We start from the raw sequence: 14,969 nt of genomic DNA on the forward strand, positions 1-14,969 counted from the left end.
CGTCTTAATGCATAAATGAATAAGTTAATGGCACTGTAGCCTTAGGTGAAGGGTCATGTCGTCGCCAGGCTGGGCAGGTAGGCCCTCGTCTTCAGCAGGGGATCCCAGGGACATTTTAAGGATTTTGGGGGCCCTGGGCCAAAGAGATTTCGGGGGCCCCTATTCAGAAAAGTTTACATTTCTGATCCAGTTTCAGCTCTTTCATGCCCGCTTTGGCAGGTCACTGATGGTGCACAGACATGCTCGTCCCAATTTTAAATGTGTTTATATCGAATATGCAGGGATATTGACTTGTGTTTTGAATATTGTAACACAGCAGCAGCTCACTAATATTACTGTAAATAATCTCTGTGACACTCTCCCATTTCTCATATGTGAGGTCCTGATTTGATCTACAAGAATCTTTTTATGTATGTTGCATGAAACATGAACACAACATTTCTCTGCAAAATGACTGTATTAGACTCTCACACATCACCCACATTAAAAATAAATTAATGGAAAACGGTATTCAAAACAATTTGTCAGGTCATTAGGGCATGACTCTCTGCAAAACAAAGCTGGCCCCATAAGCGGGCCCCTTAAAGGCTGGGGCCCTGGGCCAGAGCCCACTTTGCCCATGCCTTAAAACGTCTCTGGGGGATCCCACCCTAGAACTCTTGTGAAAGGGACCGACAGGGACTGACCTGTGTGTATTGACATAAGTGCTACCATGCCACATTTTCAGATGCCAGAGTGCTGCTGCCAGGGCCTCCAAGGCCTGTAAAAACAAGCATTTGCAATGCAATAGGTCTCGCTTTTGTGAGAGTTTAAGCTATTAGCATTGTAAATGACAATGCCTTTTATTTAGGTTTTAAAAACCAAAACATAAACAAAAGGCATTGTCATTTACAATGCCAATTGCTTAAACTCGCGTAAATGCGAGACCTATTGCATTGTAAATGCTTGTTTGTTTTGGGAATCTGGTCACCCTAGGACTGAGCTATCCCTACAGAGTGGGCTCTGTCAGCAGGTGCATGCTTGGAAGTGTGTACTGATAAATCAATGAACCGATACCTGTGGGGAGCTGCAGGTGCCTCGACTCCTCCAAGGTAAGGGGTGGGTTATGAAAGTGGATAAATCATCAAATTGTTTTCAGCCAAAATCCAGCCGTTTCAACAAGTGCAAACCGCTTTACATACCATCTGTAAGCCCTGGTTGTAGGTGCGTTATTCACCAGAATAGTCTTTACCAGATCTATTCTCAGCGGGGATCTACTGCCTGGATCTTTGTTGCTTATCTCTGTAATATTTAGTTAACTATTTAGAGCACTAAAAATATAACATTTCCAAAGTCTTAAATGAAGGAAAGCCAAAGTTGCGGCGCCTTAAAAACAATGTCATTCTATGATTCAGAATGAAAAGAATCGAAAAGCGCCCAACAGATCCCTGCAGAACCGTTAAGATGCAGCCAAAGCACCTGGTGAAGGAGAGTCTCGTCCGAGGCACTGGGACGCTTGTCTGGCAGTATCTGCTGGGGCCAGTGGTGGCCCGCTGCTGGGGCGCCAGTGTGGGGGCCCTGGCCCCCCCAAGACTGGGTGCTGGCTCCTGGTCCTACCAACAAAAGGGGCCAGTCGGGGGGCCGCTCTGACACCCCCGTGGGTGCCCAGAAATAGAATGTGGACATCGGCTGCTCACGGCCCCCTCGCTGTTCGCTTGGTTGTGATTTGTACAACATTAGGGGTCCCAGATGAAGCGGTGTGAAACCCAATCTAGGCACTTGAAAACTTAGCACAACAGAGCTCTTCCGTGAGACAGACATGGGAAGAGGGACACTTGTTTGAAGTATTACTCTTCAAAGGGGGGTGGCTTTACCCATTTCCAAGCGTTTTCTTGGCGTCAGCTTAGAAGGGCTCAAAGTCTCAAGACTTTGTAGGTGCTCATATGCCTCACAAAGAATTCACCAACTCACACAACATGAATTCACAAGCTCACACAACAACATGTGGTGAAGCTCTTCATTAAATCACTAAACTTTTCACAATACCTAGCTGAAGCCTTTTCTATGTGTCTGAAGTTTGGCTGCTGCGGCCTGTGCTGCACATCTGTGTGTGTGAAGCTTGGCGCGCAGTGAAACTGACAGCTAAATCAAGCGCGCGGTGGGAGTGTGTGAAAGCGATCATCTCTAGAGAGGAGACGCCAGAGAGGAGACGCCATGCGCGTGCACATAGCCTGTCCAGGCGCGCACATGGCCTGTCCCCCTTCACCCACCAAACCCATAACAATAGTCTCGCCAAGGCGAGCCGTGCATGAGCTGCATCGCTAGGTGAGACGTAATGAAGGGTGCATGAAGTTCTGAAGCTTTTCTATCCCAAACGTCACTCAGTTTGAAAAACGAGCAGATACCAACATGGTAAGAAAATGAGAGGTGGAGAGAAAGTACAAATAGCAGTAGCAGAAGAGGTTAAAGACAGGATGGAAAGAGGCAGGCAAAGAGAAAGGAAGTGGGAGAATTCATAGGACTGAGAGAAGGGAAATGAAAATGGAAAAGAAGGAGCACAGGTGAGTAGATAATGGGAGATAACAGGAAAGGGAAAGAGCAATGGAGTGAGAAAGAGGATACATGATTGAGAGGAAGTAAATAGAGTGCAAGTGAGGGTGCAAGAGACGGATGAGTTGTATACATGTTTTATGCCAAACGTGTTGGAGACCGTGCAGTATTTGAATTGTTTATCGGCCATTTCTAACAACCCATGACATAAGAGGCTACATACAGCCCAAAAGTTGGGACAAGCAAATTTGACCGGTATTTATGTCCAGTGAAGGTGGCACCACTACCCGCAGTGGCCATCTGGCACACACAAAGACTGAGACTGAGGTATGCATCACTGAAGCGCAGCCTCAGCCACACACCCACACGCAGTAATAACATACGTGCCCACCAGCGGGGGATAACATACCACCCTCGGCACTGCCCCATGGTGCGGAGCGCGCAGGATCCTGGGTGACGGCAGCGGCCTCGCGCAGGGCTTCTTTCTGCCAGAGCTCAGTCTTTGCAGCACTCTGTTTGCCAGCACGTGCTGATGCTGCAGCAATAATCCATGAGCACCGACCAGAGTCTGAGCAGACGGTTCCTGCCCGGAGCGGCTGTCCCAGCCGTGGCATCTCTGAAGAGCAGAGCATGGCCCGAGCCGACACCAGCCCCGGCGAGGGAGCACCGGTCCTGCCCAGACGGGTGACCTTTCACTCTGGCTGGCACACGGCCTGCAGGTGTTGTGTGGACAACTGAAAGTATCTGAAAGTAAACACGGCAGCTTTATCTTGTATCAAATGAGGACATGAACGGGCTGTAAATGTCGAAGATCACACCGTCCACGTTTCCTGTGTTATTGTGTGTTGTTGGGAGAGTAAAGGACACACTGGTGCTTTCAGTGCGCAAAGCTTGCTGGTGGTGTCAGGCACTGGGCACCAGCTCTCTTTCTTAGAGACCGAGATGCACCCTCCCCTCATCAGATCTGACCAAGAGAAAGGCAGACAAGGAAGACCGGGGAAGTACACGAAAGTCACGAAAACAGAGACAAACTAGTAGGCAGGAATTACAAATAAAATAAAACGGAGAACACGCAAGTATGTGCAAAACCGGAGAACTCCCAGGGCCTCCCAGAAACCACGATGCTCCAACCTGCTAAACTGGTTGAATACAGAGGTTGTTTAATGTCAGTGTCACCCTCCCCCATTATACTACCCCTTCCCACCACCTTCATGCTTGCAGCCAACCATATTCACACTCAGTACAGGCAACACCACCATGCATTGTGAGCCATTCATCACATTCTCAAACAGGGCCGGTTTTAGCGCTGGTGGTTCCCAGAGCGACAAGCTTTATGGGCACTGACAGAGCTTAATTTGTGCCGGTGGATAATAAATTGTCAACGCCAGCACTAATGGTGCTGTCCGTCTAATTTTGAGGTAAGCAAAACGATAGGGTTTAATACTTCATATACCTAAAAAAGGACAATTCAGACCATTCCACGCCATACTTGAAGCTTTGGGTGGCCTGAATAGTCTGAATTGTCACAGTTGTAGGAGTGTGATGGTTGGTAGTTGTGATGGCTCCGCTATTGGCAGCGGTGGGAGGACCAATGAGTGGTGCAAGCTGCAGTGGCTGGCCGGCCTCCTTAACTGGGCCCTGACACTTCTATTTGACCAAATTAAGCACTGTATTTCCACCGAAACTAACCGTTTTTAGCAATATTAGCATAATGAAAGACTTGGGGGTGGGGGTAATAATGTTGTGCAGTGTGCATGCAGCTCTTTGATTACAGTTCATAGGTCACTCTGCTATATTAGGACTGTAACTTTTGAACTTCAAGTAGCAAAAGGATCTCTGTGACAAAAGCAATAACTCACTGACCTAATCTCCTAAATATAGTTCAGTGAGCTGCATGGTACGCTTTGCAGCAGGCACATTAACCCTCTGCGTTACTTTATGATGTGTCACAACTGCCACTTGATGTAACTCAATCTCCCCCCAGCAGGAACATTAAACACCAGTTATCTTGACATTTTTGTTGATGTCTGAAAACTGCTGGGCACAGAAGGAACTCTAGCAGGTGCTTTTCAACCCATAAGTTATTTATATTAACTGCAACAACCCTCTCCCCCCTCATCACCAGGTCAGTGCTAGGTGCGGCTGCACCAATTGTTCCACCCTACCGCCAACCCTGTCCCCAACCAAAGATGCAGACTTTCAGCTCCTCAAAACACAAAGACTTTGAAAAACTTCACCATACAAATAAATGCATTCCTCCATTAACGTGCTAGTTTTCTGCAGCCTGAACTTCTGCAATAGCTTTTTGAGGAGACCGTACACATTCACATTACTATGAATACATCTCCCACACCTTGATGGAACTCCACTGACCCCATCTTGCCAGCCTGTAGCATCTGCAATTTACACGTATATGTATTTAATTGTAGTTCTTAGACATACTTACATGTGATATATTTTAATGATTTACTGAATGTTACACATAATGAGAACCTAATGCATTAGAATTGTAAATTCATTTGTCCTTAAATGTGCACGTAGGGCAGTATATGACCGTGCTGAATATATGTGGATTTCATTTTCTACTACCTCGACACGTCTTGCAGGTATTCACATGCATTGTTAGATGTAGGATAGATACATTACTGAACTAGAGCTAGAGAGAAAAGCCTGTGAAGACCTTGAAGAAATGTACATGGAGAACCACAGAGCGAACTGAAAAGGCTGTTTATCAATGTGTTGAACTTGCTTTGAGTGTGAGAAAATTATGTCCTTCCCATGTCCAGCGTGTGACTTCCTTTCGATGTAATTATTTGCTACCTGAGAACTGGACTGAAACAATGGACCCCTGATGATGCGCACAAACTATGGGGCCAATTCCGGTGTCGGATGGACCAGAGTCCATCCGACATCGGTCAGGAACTGTAACTGAATGACCTCCTGTCGTCGGTTACAGGCCTGGAAGTAGGATACAAATGAACCCTGTTCGGTCGCAAGCCTATACTTTTCAATGGGAGTATGCATTCCGAACGGAATGCATGGTCTCCTTATAAGAGCAGAGGCACAGTTCATCCCTGCACCCGGTGGCAGGCATCCCAAGGTGCCTGCCACCGGGTGCAGGGATCAACAGAGGGTCACTATAGTTGCACCCTAGGCTGCCATCTGGCAGCCTTGCACCCATGGGGGCCCTGCTGGGGGCCACCCAAAGCTGTTTTCCATTGCTTTTCTGTGCAGGAAAGGCCCAAAAACTCTTCACACATTTATTCAGACTCGCCAAGACAGATCTCCATATTAATCCAGGTAAAGATTAAATGTTCACTATTCTGTTATCGTCCAAAGAGCTATGATTGGGTCACCACTTTCCGATTTGCAGTGAGCACAGATTTCAGGGACATAGATTAACCTTGGGGCAAGTAAGTCTTCTGCCAGAAATGTGCGGTCACTACAAAGTTAATTTTCAATAACACATACAATCGAAATCATACATTCAGTAACAAGAGGTAACATCAAACAAAATCTTGCGCATGATATAGGGCTTTCATGTAACTGGTGTCCATGTGTCATACTGACAACTAACAATGTAAAATATTACATTAACGTTGGTGGTCAAATGAATTAAGAACTGATACAGATGGGAAAGACAGTTGGAAGTTTAAGTTTGGTAGGAGAGAAGATATTGGAGTGACTATCGTGTAAGAAACAGAGTTGTGCATTAAGAGTGGCTGCAGTAAGAACAGGAACTTACCGTTTTTTGTTGTAGAAAAAGACAAAGACTGCTAAGAAAGCAACCACCACCAACAGGACAATTGGCATCACCTTCAACAGCACATAGTAGCCTTCTGTCTGCTCCACTTCTGTGGGGAGAAAGCAGATCATCATTGAATGTGTCCTGCAGCAACCATGTAACAACCATGTAGCAGTCAGGGCTCCGAGTGGTGCATTGAGCACCTGATAGCTCAAATGAATGACAATTCTAACATGACACCATCTGAATAATCAATGCTACCCATACGCCTGTGTATGGACAAAACCTGCAATATCTTAGATTCACTAAATGTTTTTTTCTGTTACAGGTCTGACAGCAAGAGGACATGGCAAGCATCTCAAGTTTCATCTGAAACTCACAAAGTCCTACAAGCTATTGAAAGTGAAGAAGTGGACAAGCAACTTCATAGGGTATGCAGACCGATCAAATCTTAACACTGTTCTGCACTAGTTATGAAATCCAAGAAGATCAGATCTTTGGTTGTCTAGAGTCCTTGGGATTTGTGAGAATTCCAACTCACTGCAAGCAGCTTATCGGTGATTAGGGATAACCCTGCCGTAGGAAGCCTATTGCTGGACAATGCAAGTCCACTACAAGCAGCTTATTCAAGGTCAAACACACTATAAGTAGCTTATAGCTGGTAATAGTCTAAAGTGACTGAAATTAATAGTGAAAGAGTTACTGTAAAAGTAGTTGATCTCAGTTTGAACACCGACTTATGTATCTGTCTTTAATAGAACTGCCACTTTTTGTAGAATTTGTCACAGAGAAGGTGAACATATTTACAGTGAAAAGTACTGACTGATGCAGTTCTAGGGAGCAGTGGCAGTTGCCACAAACAAAGGGTGGTGGGGAGGGTGGAGAGCATGCAAGATGTGGAGCGCTGTGAGGTACCAAGTTGGGGGGGGGGGGAGGGTGTAAGTAATAATATATTTAAAAAATATATATTTACCTAAAGCCACCAGCTGCCTCCTGCTTCCTCTTCTCTTCTTGGTCCCGGGAGACCCTGGGACAGATTTCCATCCAATCACCCTGCTGCAGAGTAGCGCAGGGATTGGCCTACGCGGGTTAGAAAGATGCTCCACTTGGACCAGGGAGTCTGTGGGGTTTCTCCAGCCAGGCTGGAGAACCCTTAGTACGCATGTGTGTTTTGGCCGTCCTGAGATGGTCAGCTGAACACATATGCACACTTAGGGAGTTCACATAGCACTCCTCCTCCCCCTCTCACGCCTCGGCTCCGCCCCTCTCGACAGCTCTAGCTCAGAGTCGGCAATGAAAAATAAAATGATGCTAGAACATAGTTTTATTTTTCATTTGCTGGCTCTGAGCCATACAGTGGGAGCCGCAGCTGGAAGGGAGTCACATAGAGGAACTTTAAAATATATTGGTGGAATAGCACAGCAGAGTATGGTTTCACTGCCTAATCATTGTTCGCAATATTGCCCTTGATCTTAAAACCAGTGAACCAATCTAGAATCCGTCACTAGCTCACAGTCCACTAAATCACTTGAGAATAGAAATACAATTCCTCCAGGAAAGATGATTTGATACTGATTTCACCAAGAGTCGCAAACTTCAGTACCTTTACTGAAAGAATGTGTGTTGATAATCATATTACAGGTTCTCCGATGAAACCTGGAGTTTTGGCACCTTATACGTTGCTGCAAGACAGCAGTCTGCATCAATATCCCAAGATTTAACAAAATGAATTAGTTCTTTAAAATACAGTGGCCTTTTCATGTACTTTTGCAAGAATGATTCTGCAGGAGGCAAACATTACATCAGAAAATCTTCAATGGTTGGATCCCCTTTATACTGCCCATTGTCAGCGTGTGTGTCACATATTAATATAAATGAAGTGAGCCTGTGAGATTAATCAAATTCACTTCAATCGTTTGGCTGAAGATTGGGCTTTGAGGCCCAGAGATTTGGTAGAAACAGTAAGATCCGAGGTGAGGTAATAAATTATTACCTAGGATACTACCGTGCAATAAAGAGTATTTTTTTTCTTTTTTCCTCTCCACTCACAGCATTAAATAAACAAACGTTCTTTGTCATGTCTTTCTTAAGAACTGACTTCAGGAGTTTCCAGTACTATTTGAAAAATCTGATGTGGGATTTATCTGAAATCAACAAATCACCAAACACTCAAACATGGAGAACTCTGATCACAAACAGCTAAACAGGTCAAACCAGAACAGACAACAGAATTTCAATTCTACATGTCCTTTCATAAATATCTAACGAGGTCAGGAGCCTCCACGTAATCTACTATCGATCATCTGTGAGTATCTGCAGGAGCACAAGTGCCCTTCAAATTGCTTCACTGTCAAAAAATGGGCTTTCAGTGATTTGAGGTTAATCCAAAAATTGACATACTCTGGGTCACCTACAGTCTCTAATACCGAGACATCTGCAGAGGGAAAAGGCTAAAACTGATCTTTGTAGACTCAAGAGCCTCTCTACATCACTGTATTTCAACATTCAATACTAAAGCAATTTAATTATTTACAGTTATTCTGAATATTTATATATCCTGAAATACCAGGGGCATCTTCAGTTGCAACAATCATAACTGAAAAACCAAGCCTTAGCATCTCCAAGGAAGTCAAACAGCGTAGTTCACATAAACACAGTATTTAATTTGTGCTAGTGGTTGTGGGTAGTGGGACCAGAAATCATTTTCAGGGCCAAAACTTAATTTTCATAATCTATCTTTGACCCTTAGCAAGACATAGAAAGGCAACAAAGGGCTACAGAGTGAAGATATAGATGGGAAAAGAGTGACAAAGGAGAAAGAACGAATGAAAAAAAACCTGCAATAAAGAGACAGGAAATCTAGGGTGTTACAAGAAAGAGGCATGAGGTGGATTTAAATGTGGCTGCCTTGCTATTCAGAAACTCCAGCATTCAGGGGGTACAGCTACTCTAATTTCTCAAATGCACAATTATGGACTCCTAAGAAAACTAGGGGTGGGTGATAAATTCGGCTAAGAAAGCAGAGTTGGAGGAGTTTTGGCCACTCTGGGAGAAATGCGGAGTTCTGGGCAAATTCTGTCAACTGCCATATGGCATCTTTTTTCTTCTCATGTGTGACTTGTGAGAAATTGGCCTGATATGTGATGTCCACTATTCTAGTGGGCTTCCTGTATCAGTCCAAACAACCCTTATGGTGATGGTTGTAAAGTCAACCTTATAGACCAGCTATCCTAGTGGTAGCATGGACAAAGCAGTCTTAGGCTAATACTTCAGAGAGCATGTGAAGCCAATTGTTTTACCAATAATAACCCCTTGAATACCAAATGAAAGGACACCACACAATGTATATATCAAATATATATGTATTTATTACTAACACAACCCCTCTGCACTCTTTATGAGGTCAGAGTTCGAGATACAGCACAAGTGACTCAATAAGCAACCTATAAGGTGCACAAATGCAATTCTGCCCTAAGGGCCTCACAAACCATATACTAAATAAGTGGTATAAGAACCACTTCAGAACAGGTGAATAGGCCTAGGGAATCGCTGGGACTACACTGAACAATCACCGGTTAGGAAGTAGGAGTCTCACAGGATGCGTGTGCAGTGTCTAAACACACACGCGTGTTCTCATGGACTTTCAATGGGAACATAAAAGTTAGAAACTAGTTGATTTCGGACAGTCCGGGTGGACTTGCGGGGAAAACCAGTTAAAACAGGACACTTGGATAGTTATTACCCACGGGAGCACCTGAGTACTCGAGTTACCTCACCCAGGGAAGCCGGGTGCATAGGTGTGAAGTCGTGTCGGGTTTCGTGGTTGAATCCTATGGAGAGCTGCAAGAAGATGCTGCAGGCGACCAGGAGGAAGATGTCCGGATGGATCCAAGGGAGTATCAGAGAAGTGAAGAACCTGAAAGCAGAGGGGACAGAGTCTGGGTCACTAGCCAGTGATCAGCAAGGAACCAGGAAGGAACCGGGTGATGTCGAGCTGCAAACAGGTGAAGAAGTGAAGCTGGTCTCTGCAGCCACGTGGACCAGGAGGTGTCGACGACAACCAGGCACTGGATACGGACTGTCCCAAAAAGGCTCTCGCTGATGGCCGTGTCGGCTTCCGGATTGGAGTCAACAAGCCTTGGCAAAGGCAACCCACACAGGAAGTGAAGATCGGCTTCTGGTACAAACCAGCAAGGTCTGTGGAGCTTGCCCTTTACAGGAAAGCAAGAGCAAGCCCAGAGCAACCATGCAAGCAGCGTTGTTTCAAAATGGAGTCTTCAAGATGGCCACTAGCCAGCAGGCTAGTAACCGGGAAGATGCATTGAGAGGAAATGCAAGAGCAGGCCCCACACGGCACTCATGGAGTGTGGAGGGCTGAGCTTCAGAGCATTTACATCTCAGTGTTGGGGCTTCTCAAGTCCCAATGCACAACTTCGAGGTCACCTCAGAAGCTGCACAATTTTGGAAAGAGCAAAAGGGCCAGGTGTCCAGTCCCACGTCTCTCGTGTCCGCCACGGGTCTCAGCTTTGCTGGAAGTATGGGTCAGGGTCGGAGAAGTCTGGAAGTCTAGTCCTGTGGAGCAGAGTTGTCGGGATCCTTTGGGAGCGTCGACAAAGCAAACTGGCAATTCATTAGGTGGTGCCTGTTTGTACAGGGTGGTCACTCCTTGACCACAAGGGAGATTATTCAGTCTTCTAGTTGCAGTAGAATGTCGAAGGTCAAGAGTTTCGTTTCAGTTCAGGATAATTTAAAGTATCTAGACTCAGCACCTAGCTTTATACGAATTAAAGGGGCTGGATTACCTGCTAGGTCCCTCCTATGGGTGGGACCAGGGAAGGGGGTGGTTACACCCCTTTCCCTTTGTCCAGTTTCGTGCCAGAGCTAGGGCTGGAGTGCCCCAGCAACTGGTTTGAACAGGGCTATGCATGGAGCACCTTGTGTGCCCCAGACAGTGTCTCATTTCATTCAACCCACCCTGCCCCAATACACTATAGCCTGTCTGGGGAGGTGCTAGCACATCCCAAGGCAGGAAACCTATTGTCCAGGCCTCTCTGGCTGGAAGGGCTCCCAGCTGCAGGTCAGACTTGTTTCTGTGGCAGCAGCATCCATTTTGTGATGCTGAGGCTCTGTTTAACTTTAACCGGGTAAAGCTACAACTACATGTCTTCTCCCTCTAGAAGGGTGGAATGTTACCCCCGTTGCCAGAACTGGAGAGGGGGTAGTATTCCAAAGCGCATGACACCTTACACGACATGTTTCGATAAAGCCAAACCAAAGTTAGCATTAACCGCAAGGTTTATAATGCAGTTAAGAGTATATAGTATGGCTATATCATAGAACAGCTATAAGGACATGGTTCTGAAAGCTGCAGACAGGCTCAGCTCATGCTAGAGCACCATCTCACATAAAACCAAGCACTCTGCCTTCAGGATTGTTAAGGCCTGCCATAGGAGTGACTTATAGGTATATATGTGTCTATATGTAATGGTAGGTATAGGGATACTATAGCTAAGCAAGGAGTGATTACACGACTTTGCCCCAGCTGAGTGATCAGCCAGTTGTGTCAATGTGGATGGCCAGCCAGGGGTGGCATAATACATGCTGTAGCCCCTTGTAGGCCTTGGATGCACCTATTCCCTGGGTACCTATGGTACACCATACAGGAGCTCACAAAGGTGAACCAATATCCAATTGGATATGTACCTAAAGTACATAGTATGAATTTAGAGAGAGAACAGCTGGGCTGTGGGTCTGATTAGCAGGCCCACAGCCACACTAAAGTCGAGAAACTAGTATATCAGAGCAAAAAGTGGGGGTGACCATAGGAAGCAGACCCTACTCTCCTACATGACTCGCCAAGGATAAGTTGGTGAGCGTAAACTGGCATCCCCTAGCATGATTTTCAGGTGCTATGAGGACACCTGGTGAGATTTCTCCCAACGCAAGAGGGCACGACTGTTTGCGATGAGAAAGCTGCTACTCAAGTAGAAAATCTACTTGAGCATCAGCAGATCAACTTGAGAAGCAGAGTCCTCTGGGGCTCCCGTGGTGCAGTTTCTGATGATTTCTCAGTACTGAACAAGCTTCTGGCACTTTAAATCAGCACATGCAGAGCAACGTGCCTATTTCTGTCCGTCCATAGAACTCCTTGGAATCTTCCCGGGGTTTTCATGATACTCCACAGAACTTCATGAAGTGAAACTCTGCAAGTCCCCCCCTAAAGAAAACCTGCACTTAATGGTGTTTTACTAATTAAGTACTGTATAAACACAACTACCTACTCTTCTTCCTATTCTGGTCCCATTACTTTCTAATGGAGTGAATGTGGCCATTCCCTCCCTTATCTCACCCTTGTAAAGCGGTCTTCTCTTTCTATAGAAAGTGTCACATGTCCCATGCAGGGCCATTCCTGTTTTCCCTATGTTAGCATGAGCACCTTGCAGACTGTCCTTTGTTTTACGCATGTTACTCTACAGAAATATTTTGCTTTGTGCTACACTGTACTTTCACACAAAACATGCTCTTGTTTTTGCATTCTGGTCTTTCCGGGGATTTAGTCTGAACATGTACACAAAGTCAAATTACATGCCCCTGACCTTACCAGAATACCAAGGGCCCCTTGGTATTCTGGTCAGGTCAGGCCCGAGCACCTAGACAAAATACGCAAATGCAGCTGTTTGGAAACACATACTTTTGTCTTATAGGTATGCACAGGCAGGTAACACACACACTTGGAGAGAGATCTTTCCAGGGAAAAGATTGTGACAGCACCTGAGATGTGGAACATTCATCTGTGTATACTAAGGTACGGGTTCTGCTACTAACACCTAGAGATCTTCTGATATATAATCATCTTGCTGCTGTAGAAGAGGTGGGAGAAGCGGCGGTCGGCTCGGATAAGCGCAGTAGGATGGGGCAGTGCGTGGTGGGGTGGGGCAGGGCGAAGCCGACAGATGACAGAATAGGTATTATTTATTTAATTAAACCTATTTCGTTGACTTCCACCCTGCCGTGCCCTGCCCCACCCCACCACGCTTACCTGAGCCGGCCACCGCTGGGAGGGAGGTTAGGTTACACTGTCGTATATAATGACAGCTCCATTTATGATTTACAGACTACTTGCTATGCTAACCGTATTTGTGTTATTTATTTTCCTACTTGTTGTGGCACACATACTGCATACTAGAGTATGATAGTTAAAATAAACATTTTATATTTTCCTTGTGTCTCTCTCAGAACTTATTGTGGACTAGTGCGAGTGTGAGAGCAAAAGGGTGTTCTGCAACCTCGATACCCGAGAGGGTCGGGATTGTTGAGTTCTGGGGTGTCTAATCACTTGTTTCTCTGTGAGTATTAGGGAAAGTGAGACACTATAGCTAGTTGAAGTTTAAAGAATCTCCACTTCCTCCACACTTCCTGTTTTTCTTTTTGTGTGCCCTTCCTTCGTAGACCTATTGAGGGGTTCTGGTGGCCCCTCATGTTGTTAAAGTATTTCATTGTTGCTCGGTATAATGCCTATGACACTTTGTTGTGTGGTTTCTAAGGCACTGCATAATTGCTGCCCCTCAGGAGCTGCAGGCGGCGATTTTTTTGCAAGCGGCGTTTCGGGGACTAAATAATTAATATGGGAGTTTTGCAACAGTGCAGTATTCACACTCTCGTCTTTATACCTATCCGAGGTTCATATTCTCTGCCTGAGTTTTTCTTGTGATTTTAGTTTTTTCTTTGCTCAGGCAATGACATGGTTTTCCCTTTCAGGACCCTAGGAGTATAATTATCCTTGTTTTTCTCCCTTACTCTGTCTCAGTGTGGGCTTTGCTTGAATTACCATGGGCAAACACGACTGACAAGCCTCTTCAGACAGGCTCCTTCTAGGGGTGTGCGGACTGTTCAGTTCCGCCTGGGTAATTAATAATTAGCGTTTTTTTGGCCACTCCACGTTACTCTTTAAAGCGGAATTCTGGCCAATTTTTGCCAATTGCCATTTGGCTACATTTTCCTCCTGCGAGACTCCAGAATAGTCAAGTAAGATTTGGGTTCTTCTGGTGCGATTTCCTAACATGGGTGGTCGCGAACAGCCAGAGGGTTGCCTTTTGAGTAGATTTGTTGCTGCTTGAGCCGATTTCCTACTAGAGCGTCAGCAAAATCAACTTGAATGGCTACGCACTCTTGCACAACGCATTGTAATGTTCGTGCTGATTTTCAGCGCTGCTCGCACTACCGGCACTAAATTGCAGCACAAGCAGCGTGAGGTGCATATTTTCCCACATTGGCAGAATTCCGTAGAATCTTGGAGTTTTTCTGTAACCCCACTGAACTCTACAGAGTAACACTTCACAGGTTCCGCCCACCTCTAGCTCCTTTATGGCATTCATGAGGATAGTCAGACACCATTCACCTTCTATGTCTGAGGCTAATCTTCAGGAAATGGTGCAGAAACTGTCAGACGCTTACAACAAACATCATAGCAAAGGTTCCTCTCCTATTTCTCCAATTTCCTCTGATGGTCTTTGTGGTCTGTCTCCTCTCCATCCAGTTCTTTTTGATTTAGAGCTTCCCCAGATTATGATGAGAAGGAGGTCGATTTTTCCTCAGACTCGTCTTCCAGAGTTAAATTTATATTAAAGTAGAACTTAGAATTGGTCATTGCTTACCTGTCCATCTAACCTCTAGCCTTTTCAGGATTATGATCATC

The 14,969-nt window shown here is 45.5% G+C and overlaps 1 protein-coding gene across 1 annotated transcript in view; it reads right to left on the reverse strand.

The window, feature by feature from the left end:
* Positions 1-14,969, reverse strand: part of INSRR (insulin receptor related receptor) — a 736,218-nt gene that overhangs the window by 114,523 nt on the left and 606,726 nt on the right. Inside the window, exon 15 of the mRNA XM_086945015.1 lies at positions 6,275-6,383. Within this exon, the coding sequence (XP_086801141.1) occupies positions 6,275-6,383 (109 nt within the window). The remainder of the gene's footprint in view (positions 1-6,274; positions 6,384-14,969) is intronic.

The sequence above is a fragment of the Lissotriton vulgaris genome, chromosome 12, assembly GCF_964263255.1.
Source record: "Lissotriton vulgaris chromosome 12, aLisVul1.2, whole genome shotgun sequence".
Taxonomy (NCBI): Eukaryota; Metazoa; Chordata; class Amphibia; order Caudata; family Salamandridae; genus Lissotriton; species Lissotriton vulgaris.